General features: G+C 42.1%; 1 protein-coding gene across 5 annotated transcripts; it reads left to right on the plus strand.

The window, feature by feature from the left end:
• The first annotated feature begins 1,835 nt into the window (after positions 1 to 1,835).
• Positions 1,836 to 18,182, plus strand: zgc:123305 (SMP2 and LNS2 domain-containing protein). 5 transcript variants are annotated; one of them, XM_036152007.1, is made up of 20 exons: positions 6,125 to 6,232; positions 7,286 to 7,486; positions 7,569 to 7,664; positions 7,757 to 8,007; positions 8,516 to 8,623; positions 8,737 to 8,845; positions 8,933 to 9,716; positions 9,812 to 9,905; positions 10,436 to 10,623; positions 10,734 to 10,827; positions 10,914 to 10,983; positions 11,200 to 11,292; positions 11,505 to 11,563; positions 13,429 to 13,579; positions 13,669 to 13,817; positions 14,640 to 14,726; positions 14,958 to 15,110; positions 16,277 to 16,391; positions 16,810 to 16,913; positions 17,050 to 18,182. In XM_036152007.1, exons 1-20 carry the CDS (start codon positions 6,140 to 6,142, stop codon positions 17,198 to 17,200), a joined length of 3,150 nt encoding a protein of 1,049 aa, XP_036007900.1. In that variant the 5' UTR covers positions 6,125 to 6,139; the 3' UTR covers positions 17,201 to 18,182. The 5 variants fall into 5 exon arrangements, with proteins under 5 accessions (XP_012725946.2, XP_021176160.2, XP_021176159.2 ...); XM_012870492.3 differs by lacking the exon at positions 6,125 to 6,232 and adding an exon at positions 1,836 to 1,926 and having other exon boundaries at positions 8,737 to 9,716; XM_021320485.2 differs by lacking the exon at positions 6,125 to 6,232 and adding an exon at positions 4,739 to 5,010 and having other exon boundaries at positions 8,737 to 9,716.
• The last annotated feature ends 202 nt before the right edge of the window (positions 18,183 to 18,384 follow it).

An 18,384-nucleotide genomic window follows, 5' to 3' on the forward strand; every position in this document is an offset into this window, starting at 1 on the left:
GAGAGGTCCCGGGCCCAGACCGATTGTCCATACAAGGCAAAGGAATGCAAAGGGAGCCGCGGTCGCTCCTTGCGATGTTTGGAGGAAAAGGCAGAGATGAAATGACAGGAACTACGATAAGGCCGCCTTATTTAGCGAAGGGAGCCTAAACATTTAGAGGCCGGACGTGGCGGAAACATGAAGTGAGGGAGAGAGGGAGCTCATAGTGAGGAGGTTTGCTGTTGGAACAATGCTGTTTCCTTAAATAGGCAGTGAGGCTGGGGCCTCAGAATCTAAACGGAACACCTGAAATGGTGTTTATCAAGGAGAATTAAACTGTTTTCACTTCTAGGAATTTTCTCCAAAATAAAATAAAATAAATCCTTCCCGGGATTTCTAAAGTATCTATTGTAATTCTAACTTTGTTTTCAAGTTTGTGTAAAATCCAATATCTTCCCCGCTTCATTCGGATAGATAGAGCATAATTTAGGGATATAACTCAGCTGTCTTTCACATAGCTATTAATGCAGTTTTTCAGGAATTGTATTAATCTTTTTTTTAAGTGAATATAATCGTTTTACAACCAGCTACATCATGTGTGCCATGACCACATTTTAGAATTAGAAATCACCAAGCAAACCTTTGGCAAATATAACATGTTTTGAAACTAATTTTATTTCTCAATAATCTCCATTCTTACATTTTAACTGAGTTCCATGTAAATAAGAAATCTAGCATTAGACTGTTATCCAATAAATATCAGTGATGCGTTCAGGGGCCGCCAGCTTGCCTGGTGCAGTAGCGCCATCTACTGGGTCGAATTGTCCATTATATTAAAATCCAGGAAACAATTTTGTTGGGCTTTGTAAAGGAGGAACGAATTCTCAAAATGACTAATAAAATAAAATACCCCCCCCCCCCCCCCCCACTCCCCCCCCCAAAAAAAAAACCCCAACAACAACAAAAAAACACCCATTTACGTTAGTAAACTTGCTGTTTTATCAAGATTAATGGTTTAGAAACAGAAGTAGTGGGTAAAGAAATCCTCACTCAGCGTTACTTTGTCAAGCATAGTTTGTATTTTTTAAATTATTAATAGAGATTTAATTCATTCTATTACTGATTTGTTTTCTAACTCCCCTCAGGTATTATGTCAATGGGCAGCAATTATGTGTTTTTTTAATACCTGCATAACGGTTGCTATTTTCAAAATGTAGGTGCTCTTAAACAAGCCTCCTAAGAAATTTACATAGCTGTAGATGGACCTTGTAACTATGCCAGACATACCGATCTGCTTTCCCCGGCATGATGATGGTATAACACTAACTAAAACCAGATACAGTGCTGTGTCAAAAGTGACTAAAACATACAGATTTCTTTGTGGTTAATATTATTATTATTATTATTAGGTCTATAATAATAGTCATGACCCAATCTATAGATTGGGTCATGACTGATGTGACCCCTCGCGACCCCACGAAGGATAAGTGAGTCAGAAAATGGATGGATGGATGGGTCATGATGTGTTCCTTTTATCTTACTTCATGTTTTTAGAAAGGTTGTATTTAAATTATTTCTTAACCCATTAAACTAACCAAAACTAAACCAAACAAACATGCTCAATCCCAGTTCTATCATTATTTGATTAACCTGGCCCTATTTTCACATAAGGTTTATCTAGGTTTTTGTCTGTGGCTATTAGCATCTTACTGATTTGATACAAAGGACTGAGTACAGAACTATAGAACCGACATTCATTTCATATTTGGGCAGACAGGATTTCTTACATAGTCCTTCTGTACATGTCTGAACGCTTTGTTTACTATTTGCATTTTAATGCGTGGCGTTTTTTTTTGACACTTCTGATTGGCTCACGGAAGGAGAACGCGCATGCGCTGCACGGTCGGAAGATGGTCTCCGTTCCAGTGTGAGGAAGCGCTAGGAAAGGTGAGTTGTTGTCCTTTTTTTCCCTCCCTGACTCATCTTTTACCGACGATAAAATACATTGTATGTAACATGTAAAAGACGTAAAGTGTTTCAGACGAATGAACCGCGACATTTGTGTCTGTTTGTGACGTAACATCTCGTTTTTTTCCACAAGCTTGTACAGAAATGGTGAATGGAGGTCACTGGTTTAACTAAACTAAAGTTCAGGGCAGAAAATAGAGCACTTAGTTCAAAAGGAGAAGGCGTTGTTGTTGTTGGTTTAAAATGAGGTGTAGTCCCGACAGATAAAACCTGTTTGCGGAAATTATTCTGAGTTGTTGTTTTTTTTAAGCACATTTATCGTAAAGTTCTCAAAGTTGTCCTTTTCAGCGCATCTGTGTAGTTTTAGTTTAGTTAGCGGCGGTCCGTAAATAACGCCGTCGGAGATCTGACAGGTAACGCGTATAAAAAGCAGATGCTGGATAATCTGTAGTAGACTCCCAACTAATCTGACTTTAATCAGTGGAAAACTCTTGTCTTTTTTTGGCCCATCTCGGATTACTTTAGAAACGGAGGCGTGTTGAACCCGTGTAGGTAAATCTGTTTTGCAGCAGATCCCCACATAAAGCTCAGCGCCCAGTCACCAAACAGACATTGTGTCACCTAACATTGTGTGTGAGGATATTTATAATCTTAGTTTAAAACCTTAGGATTCCTGTGGCATGATAAGGGACTGTAAGTCCTGTGTCACAAGCTGCGGCGTGGCTCACACGGTCATGTGTGGAGGAAAAGAGTTGGAAGAAGTTAAAAGCAATAACTTCACTGTAAAGCAAATGGTCTCAAGTGCAACAGGTCATAATAAATAAATCAAAGTTTTTCTTTTATCAAGTGAATGGTGTGGAGGACCAGGAGAGTCACTGAAAAAGAAACACAAGCATTTCAAGTTCAACATTTGGAAAGCGTTTTGTAATTGCACATTTGCAGTTGAATTATGAAAGAGGAATTTCCAACTGTATTTATTAATCCATTATTAAATACTGCAAATTGAGTCGTATTTCTAAATCTTAACCACGATTCGTAAATCTAATAATGAATACCTTTCCTTATCAAACATTTAAAAAGGTAATTCCCTTTTTTTTTCCATTTGCATTTTTGTTCACCTTGCATTTTCAATTCCTATTTGATATTACATTTTCTTTTTTACTATACCACCTCCATTTTCCTTTTGCGTGACCCTTAATTGAATATATAAAATGCATGAATACATAAATTCTTACTAGTTGTGGTAAACCTGTCTCTGATTCTCAACTGTGTAATCTCAGTGGTTTTGCAGTGTGCGACTGGAACATGGTGAAGGTGGATTCGGGGTTATTTTCCAGCGTCCACGCTCTTGACTTCCGAGGTCAATAAGTAGCCAGCAGCTCTTGTTCTTGGTTACCAGCTGTCTGCTTCAACTCTGTGTCGGGCTTTCCTCCAAATATTCGTGTTTAAAGCAGAGACAGACATGCTTGAAAAGACCCACCTATTTAGCCGTTGATCGTCTTTGTATTTATCAGGTAGAAATTTCTCCCGGGCACCACGGAAAGCGGCCCGAGCTGCACCTGCATTACTTGCGCCGCACTTTTGAGAACCTTGGGTCAGTTGCATTTATGGATAGTTTACATGTCTTAGTGCAAAATGTGGAAAAAGTAGAACACATGTGAAAATAAGTTTTACCTAGGGCTGGACGATATAGAATCAAAGCATATCGATAATATAGAAATCATATTGATCGATATCGATAATTAAAAAAAAAAATCTAAATATACATTTTAAGTGTAGTCCTGGCCATTTTATGCTGTTGCTTAATGTCCTATTTTTAAATAAATTGATTCAAACACAACCCTTTATTCTACCAACTTTTTACAAAAACTAAGTGTTAAAAAAAAAAAAGAACATGTGCTCCCTGTGCTCTCTGACAGCTCATGGAGCTTTCCTGGGTTTGTGATTGGTCGTTTGTAATGACTGTAGTACATGATAGGCTAGAATGCACTGATCTTTTATTGAACTTTTTATTGACCCCTGTTTTTTATATTGAACCATACATCTATTGAACGATATATATCATTATTGAATTATCGTCCAGCCCTAGTTTTACCTGTGTTCACCACATCGAATCCTTTTTTTTTTTTATGTTATAACGATGACTGTCTTACTTTAACCCACAGTGGGGTTTTGTTTTTTTGGTAGGTCTGCAGTCGAGCCACAGTCTTTCAGCTTTGTGATGCTGGATTGAACAATGCTCTGTTATACTTTCTTCCAAGCTATCCCTGCTCTAAACTTCTCCATAACCTCCTAGCTGACCTGTCTGCTGCGCTGCTCAGTCAAATGATGCTGTTTGTCCACTAGTGTTCTCCAACAAACCCTCACTGAACAGCTCACATAAAAGCTTTATTGAGATTAAATAACACTCAATTTTGTACTCTGTTTTACTAATTAGGTTATACTGAATGACAGGTTGTGTTTTTTTTTATTATTATTGTAGAAACTTATGTAAACCATGTATTATTTTTCCTTTTACTTTACAGTTTTGATCTACTTTATGATGACATTCAACCGTTTGTAAGGCTCCGTGGGTCTAAATTGGGGGGGGGGGGGGGGGGGGGGTTGTTTCACTGCTTTCACGGCACACCACAGCTGACCTGGTTATTACAATCAGCTATCACTTTATATTATTAGCAACAAAGGAGCGAAAGGGGCGGTGAGCTGAACACGTTATTGTGTTTCTGTTGTCCGGTCACGTGATGTTGTTGTTGTTTTCCTCAGAGGCCCACCTTTTCGGTCCTGCCTTCCTCTGCAGACGACTTGGACACAGGCACTTTTTCTGTCAGACTTGATCAGCCGGGTCTTCAGATCGGTTCTTCCCAGCCCGGTGCGGAGCCGACCCGACGGAGAGTCCCCCTGGCCTTTGACGGCCCAGAGAGGGCTGTGGTCACGACCAGAAGCAGGCGGCGTCCACGTGCGAGCGCGTTTGAAAAGCCCGTCGCCGGAGCCGCTGGGAAACTGCTAGTCTGGCTGTCATGTGCGCGGAGAGAGAGAGGGCCAGCGTGAATTCAGCGAGGCGGTGTACGTGCGAGATGGAGAGGAAAGCATGCGAGTGTGTGTCTGTGTGTGTGTGTGAACATACTGGGACTCTCTGGCAGGCAAAATGTAGACGGCCGTTCACAGAGCTGCGTCCGGAGGTGGGGGGTGGGGGGGTGTTCAGCTTTGCGGGATGAGAAACAAAGTTGTGTGGATCCTCGGATGAACATGGTGGCAAAGTTTCCAGGGACGGTTTGTGAGTACACAAAGTGGGGACGGAGCGGATGGCGGAGAGAAGGTCAGGGCGACACGAACGTCTGCATCCTTCTCTCTGGGTGAGACGGCAGATTAGTGGAGACGATTGCAGCGTCTGGCATTTACTGAACCTTTGTCCTGCTCTGAAATGTTACAGGTCTTGCCACGAGACCCGCTGGTCAGAATTGTGCCGCCGGTTCCTGATCTCCTGTTTTCGTAAAGCTTTGAAGGGCCGTTTTTATCCTCATTCTGGGTTCTGTCCAAGGCCTATAATATAAAAGATGTACGAACAGCGAACAGAGTAGTTATTTCAAACACTTGAAATAATAACAAAGTGGACATTTTTAAAGCGCGTTTGATATATTGTATGACCAATAAGCTTGGCTAGCGTTAAAATGTGGATCCTTAACGCTGAGATTTCCAAACGGTCGCTAGCTTTTTCAGATCCATCTTATCCCTTAATAGACAGACTGGGAGCTCAAACAGCAACTTTGCTGCGCTCCGTTCAGCCGCGTTTTTCTTTTAAGTAGCTTCTTACATCTCTGTGCTTCCTCTGAGGTTTTAAACACATCCCTGATACTGAAAATGGTTTCCCTCTGACTCCTTCTCCCTCACTAACAGCATCCGCACTCAAGGCTGTTTGTTGTTGCTGTTTATTTTATTTTATTTTCCAGCCACCAGCCGGTGTCTCTAGTTTTATTGGTGTTTTTTTTTTTTTCTCCAGGTAAAGAAACCATTAAAGAACATTTCTTGTTAACTGACTGGACACATTTGTTACATTTAATTGAGATTAGCTTCTTCAGGAGGGCTACCTGACGTGTTTGAAAGTGGATTGACAGAGTAGCAAAGGATATCAGCTGGGAAGCCTAAACCTCGTGCTTGGTTTTTAAGTCTTCAAATATAAATACACAGTCTAGCAATGGTTTTATGCTGTCCAGTGGAGTCTTTTCTTTTTGAAGCTGGTTACAGTTGGATTTGTCTGGACTGTTGGCGGAGAACAGCCTATTTGATGGTAATTATTAGTGATTTGTCATGTGTCACGTCTTTAATTTTGACCCAAGTCTGTGTTTGCGTTGTGTTTGTGTGCGCTGGAATCCTACCTAGCCAACGTTTTTACGTAATCACCTCGACGCACCAAGGAAACGACGTCAGCAGTTTCTGTTGTCTTTCAGTCTTCTCCCTCAGTTCTGTCTGAACTCTACGCAAAAAGCAGTAGAAACACCAGCTTGCATTTAACGTACAGGACACACTGCTGGCTTGGGGGCTACCTTCGGGTCTATTTGGGTGATCAAGCAACCAAATAAAAAAAATTAAAAAAAAGAACCCACCAGCTACAGACAGCAGAATTTGCAGAGCTGGCAGCTTTTTAATACAGGGTTCCCGCGGATCCTTAAAAAGTCTTAAAAGGCATTGAATTCTGTAATATAAAACTAAGGCCTTAATTGGCATTAAAATGTCTTAAATCAGTCTTTCTTAGGTCTTAAAATTGTTACCAGGTCATAAATAGGATTTTATTTTTGTAATCCTTACCAAACAGTAAAATAATTGACACAATTATAATTTTTTTTAATTTACCAAACTGCTCAATGTAACCATTGTTGGTTCCGTCCCGATAGCGGAACCAATAAAAACTGTTGCGGCCGGACCATAGCTGCGAGAAAGAGTCGGCACTGGTTATGTAGTGGTTTTAAAAACTGATTTATAGTTTATTTTAGCAGGGAACAAAACAACGTTTGTGAATTCAGTTCAGTAGTTGTTAAAAATATATCTGTAATTTGTGTGTTTTTTAGCTTTCTTCCTATATGGAATGTTTTTCAAAATGTTAAACATGTCTACTGGGCCAGAAAGTAATAGTTTATGTTAAAATAAACATTTTGGTAAAGTTGTCGCAACCAGGTTTATCTTGTTTATCGTGAAGTTGGTCTTAACTTTTTATTTCAAGTGGCATTAAAAAGTCTTGAATTTAACTTGCCTTATGCTGTAGGAACCCTGTAATAGCTTTTGTCAGGACTCTCACTCTGCCTCAAAGGTTTTCTCTCTTTTTTTCTGTTTTTTTCCCCCCCAGTCACAGACCATGAACATCGTGGGCCAGCTGGCAGAGACCGTGTTTGTCACCGTGAAGGAGCTGTACCGCGGCCTGAACCCCGCCACCCTCACCGGAGGCATCGACGTCATCGTGGTGCGGCAGCCCGATGGCTCTTTCCAGTGCTCCCCCTTCCACGTCCGCTTCGGGAAGCTCGGCGTGCTGCGCTCCAAGGAGAAAATCGTCAGCATACTTGTGTTTCGTAACCGCGTTCTCTGGCTAAATCTTCCGTCGTCTCTTGCTAAATGGTACGTTGTGATTTTAGGTGGACATCGAGATAAACGGGGAGCCGGTGGACCTGCACATGAAGCTTGGAGACAATGGCGAGGCTTTCTTTGTGGAGGAACATGAAAACATGGAGGTACGCACATAAAATATACATCGATCTACTTCAGCTTAATCAAACTTTCATGTTAAATACCGTTTTTTTTCTCCCTCTTCTTTTGCTGTTAGGTGCCAGCCTATCTGTGCACCTCCCCGATTCCTCAGGAGGCCCCCGAGGACACGGATGTGGCCGCTGAAGGGTCCGTAGCCCGCCGGAAGAAACGGCGGAAGAAGCGCGCGCGTTCAGATAATTACCTGAGAGATGATGTCGGCACCTCGTCAGAAGAAAGGGACAGAGGGAAGGAGAGCGACAGAGACGCTGACGCTGCCCATCGGGACAAACCTGCGTCTGAGGCGCTGTCTGCGGCGCTGCAAGCCAGGTCAGACGGCGAAATGTGCAGATGTTTTAGACTGTTCTTCACATTTATAGTGAATTTTTCTGCATTTTCATCTGCTCAACAATGAGCTGATCATTGCAGTATTTTAAATAAACAAGGTAGTTAGACTTTTGTAGTAAATTTTGTAAATACTTTTAGGTCCGATGCATAAAAAGGGGCTTACATGTTACGGTTTTTAAAAAGAAGACACAGGTTGCATGAAATTATTCAGAGGACTGCAAACGGCCCCCCTTTGAACGCCTCTGCCCTAACTTTGAATTTTTCAACAAACCATGTTGCCGGTTTAGTTTCTTATCAATTGGCAGAAGATTGAGGTCATGAATTTAAAATTGACAGCAGTTCTGCTACAGCTGCTGTTTCCCTGAAAGAGGATCGCAGTTCAACATGTGAGAACCAGGATTTGACATTACCTTCAATCACAATGTGGAGGGAACAAAGTTGTCAATTATTTTCATTTTGCTATATCCCCCACCCCCCCGTGTGTTTTTAGCAAATCCATTTACTACTCGCTGTCCGAGGAGCCAAACGAGAAACTTGGGGCCGCGCAGAACAGAGAAGCTCATCCACATTCAGACGGAGAGCAGTCCCCTTCGGAAAAGTAAGAAAGTTTTTTATTATTATTATTATTATTATTATTATTATTATTATTTATCTTCCAGTACTTGTAGCTACTCATGCTTGTGTTTTTACCATCCTCCGTTTGTTTTCTAGTGTCTTCTTCAGTCGGCCAGGTTCCCCTAAAAGCGACTCCGAGCTTCTGCTTAAATCCCAGGATCTGTTTGAGCCGCAGATGCAGTGGAACTGGGGAGGCTTTCCCACGGTGAGACACACAAACGCAGATCGAGCGGCTGCCTGTGCTGCAGTCCGATCTCGCCCCGCTGACGCGCGCCTCTCCTGTCCTCCGCAGCCCTGTCATCCGGAGAAGACGCCGCCGGCGCTCCAGGCCCCCTCCCCGTGGAGCGCCACTCATTTCCGCACCATCGAGAGGCAGGACTCCTTTGACATGGGCTACGAGGCTGAGATCAGCTGCGGCAGAGCGGGCGGCTTTTACGTCGTGAAGCCGCAGCCGAGGACGCGCTCTCTGGATTTAGACGGCTGCTCCACGCAGACCAGCCCTTCGTCGCCGGAGAAGAACTCTCATGACGCCCTCTCCTCCCACAGCGACCTCTTCGTGTCGTGTGTTTCTTCGGGGGATTTGGACTCGACGCGCTCACCCGAATGCACGCCTGGAGAGCAGGAGGAGGAAAGAGACTTGTCTTCTGAGTCGGTCGGCGTTTATTTCAGCACGAGCCAGGAGTGCCCTGACGGTGTCGGCTCTGCGGCTGAAACTGTTACTAAAAGCAAAGCATTCAGCGAAGCAGAAGAGCCAGGAAAGCAGACGGATGACTGCTCAGTCCCAGAAACGAGCCGGAGTGGCCAAGAGCCGACAGACCTGCAACACGGGGGTGTCTTATCCGAGCCGACTGAACCGGGTCCTGTCGGTTCTGCTCCCGTCAGCGCGGGGCACGGCGGACCAGCTCCCTGCGCCGACGGGCGAGATGAGGCGAGCGCCCTCGGAGCCGCCGATGGATCGGCAGGAAGCTCGGCTCCAGCGACTGCTGAATCACGAGCCCAGGGCACGGACTCTGGGATCAGCTTGGCAAAGTCCTCTGAAGCCTCCCCCCAGCCGGAGCAACAGGACAAGAGAAAAAGTGAAGCCAAGAAGTTCATGCTTTAGGTTAAAGCTACAAGCCTTTAGTTAATAAAGTGGATTCCTTTCTCACCTTGCAGTGTGGCTCTGTTGCAGGTAAACGAAACCATCATCTAGGCCCATCGGATATTTACCTGGACGACCTGACCACGCTGGACCCAGAGGTGGCGGCGCTTTATTTCCCCAAAACGTACGATCTTTACCGATGCACCTTTTGTCAAGTTCCAACTAAATTTCTGCTTATCGTAATTAGATTTTTTTTACGTGATAGGCCATCACACTGCAAAAACTGAACTAAAAATAAGTAAAATGTTCTAAAAATGTGTGTATTTTTTCTTGATTTGAGCAGGTAAATAAGATGGTTTGCCAATAGAATAAGATTTTTGCACTTAAAATAGGAACAACTCATCTCCATCATCTTAGTTGAAGTGCATTATATCTAATTGTCTTATTTTATGGGTCAAAATACTCATTCCATTGGCAGATGATCTTATTTACCTGCTCAAATATAGGACAAAAACACTCATTTTAAGAACATTTTACTTACTTTTAGATCAGTTTTTGCAGTGCACAAAGTAGTTATATGGTTATCGATGTTTCTAGCAAACGTCTACATTTTAATTGTTTGTTATACCTATGCAAAAACGCAGAAATTCTGTTCCAGTAACTTAAGAATTAAGAAATGCCGACCTTAACTCGGGCTGTGGCGCTCGCCCACAGGGAGGCGGAGGGAGCGTTCAGCCAGTATGCGGAGCAGGCCTCCTGCTCTGGCAGCCAGTCGCCTCAGTCCGTGGGCAGCGGAGCGCTGGACAGCGGCACAGAGTATCTGTCTGATTCCACGTCGTACAGCATGGACGTCAGTATGTCCCTGTGCGGGCAAGAGGGGGACACCAGCCAGATCACCAAAGGTAGGAGCGCTTGATCCGGAGTCAGGTTGACGGGTCGGCTCATACGGTAAAGGACGGGTCTGTTTGATCTCTTATTGTGTTTGTTTGGGTTTTTTTTTATTTTGTTCCAGAAAAGTTCACAAAGCACCTCGTGACATATCAGGACTTTGTCAACAATCCAGGAATCATCGAGGACCCAAGTCTAGTCATCTGTATAAATTCTAAGTAATTACCAATATATTTAAAAAGTTTCCAGTTGAAATGTTTTTTTTTCTATTGTTATTTATCAACTCTTTTACCCTTTTTTTCAGCTATTACAACTGGGCAGTGGCTGCTCCAATGATCCTCTCCATGACAACGTTCCAGAAAAACCTACCAAAGGTAGTTTCTGTTTTTTTTTTTTTGTTGTTGTTAAACTAGAGTCACTAGACCAATAAAGTTTTAACGTAAAATGTATTTAGATTGCCCAGTCCAACATTAAATGCACTTTTTCATTTGAATGAAGTTATAGAATAACGTAAGGTTTCATAAAAGCCTACGCAACAAAAATGCCGGCAGAAACGATGATAATTTTCTCTCTATGTGTCTCGTACACAGAGCACAGTGGAGCAGCTGGTGAAGGACAAGATGCCCAAAAAGTCCGGTCGCTGGTGGTTCTCATGGAGACGGAGAGACATGGACAACAACCAGGTGGCTGCTCGGGTCCACGTGTAGCGGGGGTAGTGGGAAGACGTGTTACATGTTTCAGCATGCACTGACTACACACACTTACACACAGGGAAAGGGCGTGCTCTTCTAGTTGGCGCAGTTTTTTTTTTTTCTTTTTGTAAGACATTACGGTAAGGCGGAAGCCTGAACTGTTTCCGACTGGTGATGAACGTGCACTCCTCTTTTCTTTTCAGCACAAACAATCAAAGGAGGAGCAGGAGGAGCCGCTGGCAAGCGTTTCCTCCACAGTTCAGTAAGTCGCGTCATTAACACGATTTAAGAATCCCCCCCTAGGAAACGTGTTCCAGCTGGACCTGTTCTAGCAAGTCCTGCTGTTGCACATCTGTTTCACTATTGTATTACATTTGTAGAGGTGGGAAACCCTGATATGTCTTGCATTTTGATGTTAATCATTACTAGATACTTTACAGTGCCTTGTAAAAGTATTCGCCCCCTACCCACAATTGGCTTTTTACCTATTTTGTTACCTTCCAGTCTGTAATTCAAATGTTTTTTTAATCTTATTTGATGAGACAGTTCTGCGCAAAATAGCCTAAGAAGGTAAATAATAATAAATTATAATGAATATAATGACCAAAAACAATTGGATGGATAGATGAAAGGATGGAAAATCTAAATATTGGCTTTCGCATATGTCTCTACCCGATTTGCTATAAAGTCCCTAAAAGGTTCTGGTGCAACTAGACACAAAAATTTGTAAAATGAAGTCCACCTGTGTACAATCTAAATGTCACATGATCTGCCAGTATAATCGCTCCTTTTCTGAAAGGCCCCATAGGCTGCAGCGGCACTAAGCAAGCGGCATCACACCGTGAAGACCGATGAGCTCTCCAGACAAGTCGAGGGCAAAGTTGTCAGGAAGTACGAGGATTGTGGGGTTATTAATTTTATATTTTAATGTTTCCCCCCGGAGCACCATCACATCCATCATGTTCAAATAGAAAACACGTGGTACCACAACAAACCAAGAGAGCGCCGCGCAGCATGACATACCGGGCCAGTCAGATCATTGATCAAAACGGCAGCACAGCACAAAGATAACCCTGCAGAGCTCCACAGCAGAGACTTCTGCTGCGATCTGTCCATAGGACCACAATAAGCCGTATGCTCCATAGAGCTGGGCTTTATGGTAGAGCGGGCAGAAAAAAGCAAGAGTAGCACTAAGAAACTCACTGCTGAAAGGAAGACGCTTTTGCAGTGTGCCACAAGCCATGGAGTGGATACAGTAAAGAGGTGAGGGAAGGCTTTCTGGTCAAATGAGACCTAAATTGACCAATATTGAAAACACTGTGTGGTGGAACACAAAATCTCGCTGCTTTTCTACAGCAGGTAACTGAGCTGCTCTAAAAATATGGTCTGGGGAATATGAATATGAATGAAGCTAAATACAGGGCTATACTGGAAGAAAAGCTGTTAGAACTTGGAAGAGTCCCTGGGCAAAAAGTTCCTCTTCCAGCAGGACGACGACAACCCTAAACATGAAGCCAGAACTACAGTGGGATGGTTTAGGTTAAACCATGTTTTAGTGTTAGCACGGGCCAAAGTCCAGACCAAAACCCAGTTGAGAATGTTTCGTAAGACGTGGTGTTCGAAGATGGTCTCCATGCAGGCTGACTGAGGTTAAGCTACTAAGAAGAATGGGCAAAAAAATTGGTTTCTAGATGTACAAATCTGGTAGAGGCATACCCCAAAAGACCTTTGGCTATAATTTCTGCAAAAGTTGGTCTAACAAAGTATTCAATCAGGGCGAATGAATACAAAAACACATCACACGTTTAAGATTTTAAATTTTTAATCATCAGTGAGAATGCTTATACAGCATTCTCACTTATTTTTATTACGTTCCTTCAGTTTCACATATTCTGTCCCATCAAATTCTAAGGGTTACAACCCCACTGAAGTTAAGGTTGTAACAAAATGTGGAAATGTTCTATGTAGGAATATATTTGCAAGGCACTATAGAGTCACAAATGTTTACAACTTATCAGCAATGTCCGTGCTGTAAGTGTTTGCTGTAAAAAGGCTGTTTTTTATGTCTCAATATACTTTTAAAAACCAATGAACACCCATTATGACCACCTTTTATTGTTTTGTCAGAGCCACACTGGATGACGTTGACAGCGACGAAGCTGCAGGTCTTGGACGAAAAGCGGTGATTCCTTCCAGTCATTCTACAGAAACCATGAACATGGCTCAGTCCATCAGTCAGATGTACCGCAAGTCACTACGCCTCACCTCTAAGCAGATAGTAGGACAACCTTTAACCTTTGCCTAAAAACATCAGTCGTATGTAGAGAATGTCCGTTTGTGCGTTCAACTTGGCTTTTCCATCATCAGGAGAATCTAAATCTGCGTGAGGGAGCCAATAAAGTGGTGTTCAGTGTGACGACACAATACCAGGGCACCTGTCGCTGTGAGGCTGCTATCTACCTGTGGAACTGGGCCGACCGTGTGATCATATCAGACATTGATGGAACAATCACCAAGTAAGCTGAGCAAAACACGGTTTCTGCTGAATTTAGTGTTCCTACACCTTTAAAATTTAGGTCTCTTTCTCTGCGCTGCTTTTTGCCCATTGCTTTGTCTCCATAGTGGATAACTACTCTTGGCATCCATGTAATAACAGGCCGGGCTAACATTTGCGTTAGCCGCCTGGCCGTAACACAGTCCACTGAATAAATAAACAATGTATTGAAGCCTCGAGGCAGATCAATTTGCCTCGATGAGTTTAATGAATCGAGGTCCTCGAATCATTCAATGAATCGTGACAGCTTTACTTCTTTGGTGAAGGAAGATTGGCTGTCTCAGGTTAAATTAGCTCCAGCGTCACCTTCCTCTGCCTCTGACTTTGTAGCAAATTTAATTTAATTAGATTTTACACTACTCAGTGCAGACACTCTGTCTGCACTGTGGAAGTTTGTCATACTTAGTGTTTCCAGGTGTTGGTCCCCAGATGGCAATTTAATCTACAAATATGGAAACAAAATAAAACAAGACAGTGACACCATGACAAAACTAATGGCAGCACATCCTCACACAGAACTAAGCTGTCATTTCCATACCCTTGATCACCGTGAACAGACGCTTTAAATTGTCCACAATTGTCTTCACATTTAGACATACACAGCATGTGTTTCTACATACACTGACACAGATGTATCATATGTAGATGTTAACATCAATTATTATTCAAAATGCTTTTTTTGGCCTTAATGTAATCCTTGTCTCTGCTTTGTTCAGTTTTTTTTTTTTTAATCACAAAAAAGGTTTCTTTTTCAATTATAAGCTCCACTTTCTGTCTCCTGTAGGTCTGATGCCCTTGGTCATATCCTACCTCAATTTGGAAAAGACTGGACACACAAAGGAATTGCCAAACTTTATCACAAAATACACCAGTAAGTGGTTTGACAGCTCTGAAATATTGCTCCTCTATAGAACCCCTATCAGCACAGCAATTAAACTGAACCTGAGACTTTGTCTTGTTTTCTTTTTTCTGACCATCCTATTAAATGAGCAATGGAAGACATTTCTTCCTTTCACTATTTTCTTGGATTTTAGAAGTTCTTAGAAAAATTTAAATAATTAATTTCATAAAATCGGGTTATGGTTGCTTCTTTTTCTTGCAGGAATGGATACAAGTTTCTGTACTGTTCGGCAAGGGCTATCGGCATGGCTGCTATCACTAAAGACTACCTACAGTGGGTCAACGACCAAGGCACTGTTCTTCCTAAAGGCCCGGTGTTGCTGGCTCCCAGCAGCCTCTTTTCAGCACTACACAGGTAATAAAGTTGAAATCCTTACAGGACGGCCAGTGTTTCCATTCATCAGACCTAATTTACAGCAGTGTGAAAACGTACTGAATTTTCTGCAAAGACTTTTATTTTTAATGCTATTTGTAACACATTTTCAGAGCCATTTACAATGTGAGCAGAAGAAGAACAAACCCATAAAGAATAAACAACTATTTTAATTATTTAAAGCGAGAAACATTAATTAAGTTTTAAGTGCAAGAGCACAAAGATAAATTTTACCTCTCTCTCTCGCAGATTAATTGTCTTGTTGGAGCCGTTGTTTACTCCCTGGAGATGTTAAGAAAGGACAAATCATGCTTCATTAGCAAAATGCTAAGCACTTTGCAAAATTAAAATAATTATGCCTTAAGTGAAACAGAAAGCTTTGAAAAGAAATATGTGCCTTCAAATCCCTGTTAGCAGGAAATCCTAACTATTCACAAGGGATCGGCAATATTGCTTTAAAATTGAGTCTTGTTTTGGGGTATTTATTGCAATGACATGACAATTTTTTTCTAACAATGTTTATTCTTGTCCTCTCAGTATGCAAAATACTGCAAAATGCAGTAAAAACAATAACGATAAATATGTCATTAAGCTGTAATGCATTTAGAAGTTTTCCATCCAATTAAAATTAGTAGTCGGTTCACCTTCGAATCATTTGATGAATTGTGACAGCTTTACTTCTATGATGGAGGAAGATTGGCTGCCTTAGGTTAACTTAGCTCCAGCAACTCCTTCCTGTGCCTCAGAAAAGGGTAGAGTGCCTTCTCTGGGTCGGGGAGGATGTCCCCCAGGTGGAGGAGTTTAAGTGTCTCGGGGTCTTGTTGACGAATGAGGGAAAGATGGAGTGAAACTTCATGAAAGGCTTTTGTGACATTTTTTTTTTTTCAACAATCATTAGAACTGGGATTTACTGATGAGGAGCAATTTATCCTGGCATTAAATTAGACCTCAAGTGCGTCTGCAAATGAACGCACGAGCAGACCTGGTCTAAATTGCACCATAAGTACAGTATACCTCAGGCGTATGGAGGACAGTTGGCTTTAATCATATTTCAGATGCCTGTGTGAAAATAAGCTACTCGAGGTATTATATTTTATATAATAGGGCATTTCAACAGATGGGGGGAAAAACTCTTTTAACTCTTGCAGGGAGGTGATCGAGAAGAAGCCTGAGGTCTTTAAGATCGCCTGCCTTAGTGACATCAGGGACTTGTTCGGGCCGAACAGACAACCTTTCTACGCGGCCTTTGGCAACAGGACTAACGTAAGCAGTGCTGCCATCTGGGTCCTATCAGAGCAAGAAACTCACGAAAAGCTAAAAGTTTTTTGTGTTTTGTTTTTGGAATGCCAGTTGGTTCTGTTACGAGTTGACTTAACCACTAGCACAAAGAGCCATGCCTCTTATGCCTTAAGGAGCTTTAAACACACATGGATGAATGTTACACCTTATAAAAATGGACTAATATGCTAGCTTTTGGTTCTGTAGTGTTTTCCTTTATTCTTTTTTAAGTGTGTTGTTAATATAAAACAACTGTTGCTACTGGCTTGTACGTATTAAGAAAGAAATGGTAGCTAATGTATCATGTTTTAGTGGTCTAATGGTCAAAAATACGTTATGGTTCATAAATAGTATTCGAGTTTGGCGAACCTTGGCACTGAAGCTTGTCTGTAATGCTTTGCAGGATGCTTATGCGTATAAGCAGGTCGGAGTGTCTGAGGCTAGAATATTTACAGTTAACCCAAAGGGAGAGCTTATCCAAGAGATGACTAAAGGCAACAAGTCTTCGTAAGTATAGCGTCAGAATAATTTTACTAGAGAAATAAAAGGAACCCAGGCCATATGATCTGCAGAAATACGTTGATTTGGAGATTCTACAGATTTTTTACGATTCTGGCTGTTATACCTGCATTGTGTCCTGCAGGTATAACCACCTGAGTGGGTTGGTAGAGCATCTCTTCCCCATGCTCTCTGCCGACGGCAGTAACGTCTCCGTTCTGGACTGCCCTGACTACAGCAGCTTCTCCTACTGGAAGGAGCCGCTGCCCAAACTGGACCTGGACGCGCTGCTGTAGACCAACCTCCTACGTCTGTCACGACCATATACGCACACAAAATACGCCTGTGATTTCAGGACCTGTCCAGAACAGCTGTCTTTTTCAAGGACATAAAGGGGTAGCTGTTGATTTTAAACTGCACTCCAGGGTTGAATTAAATTATTTGAGTCAGACTCATAGAGTAATTAATACCTTGTGCGTTTGGAGTTTTTAGTTGTTTTTGTTTTACTGCCATTGCCTTTAATTAAACGTCTTCTTAATCTTATTAAATAGGGCACAGAGACATTTGTAAAAACCCCGCCACGTGTTGCCTAAATCACAGAAATGCCTACGTGTTTGGTGCCTTACTTTGAAGCCGGTGGGGATGACGTCCACGTTAATCCGTGTGTGTTGGTGTGTGTGAGACAGAGGGGAAATTTTGTGTTGTATGCAATGTTGGGTTTTATTCCTCATTCAATCCAAAAACCAAACAAAAGCAGTTTTTTTTTTAAATAGCACTTAAAAGGAAGCTCAATTGTAAGATCTATTTGATCTTTTTGAGTTTATTAGTCTAGTCTGTGATTGTTGGTCACAGCTTTGAATTTGCATAAAATCCTGGGGAGTTGTGATTAAAAAAAAAGCTGGACTTGATAACTGGCTGAAGACTAAAGGTCGTGTAGCTTTAGGACGTGATGGAATGTGGAGGGACCGTTGGATCTGATCACTGTGATGCTGGACCAGGCACATCGTTTAACGCCAAGTTTATACCAGCTGCACACTACGCACACGCCCATCGGATTTCCGTTGCACGCGTGAAGACGAATTTCGGCTGCTGATGCTGGTACACATATTTATTCTTTTTCCGTGTTTTATTGTTTAGCTGATTGAGCGGCTTTTCTGTAAACCAAATGTACAGAAAGCTAAAACATTTTAAACAATGTCTGACAAACAGATATTGTTGTATAGCTCATTGTTTTTAGAATTGTATATGCATTTTATTTGCAATAAAGGTGCTTTTAAACACATGTGTTTTTACTGCCAATCATATACAAATGTTTCCTATGAGAGCATTGTTTCGTTGACGCAGAGGGAGCCTTCTTGCTGGGATTCGGACGCCTGTTATGGAAAATGTCCATGTGTTTTCAGCCTTCATTGCAAAATTGTGTTGTGGCCAAACATTTTAAGGGTGACAAATATTATTTTCACAAACGTTACTGCTTTAG

Source organism: Fundulus heteroclitus, chromosome 20, assembly GCF_011125445.2.
Source record: "Fundulus heteroclitus isolate FHET01 chromosome 20, MU-UCD_Fhet_4.1, whole genome shotgun sequence".
Classification (NCBI taxonomy): domain Eukaryota; kingdom Metazoa; phylum Chordata; class Actinopteri; order Cyprinodontiformes; family Fundulidae; genus Fundulus; species Fundulus heteroclitus.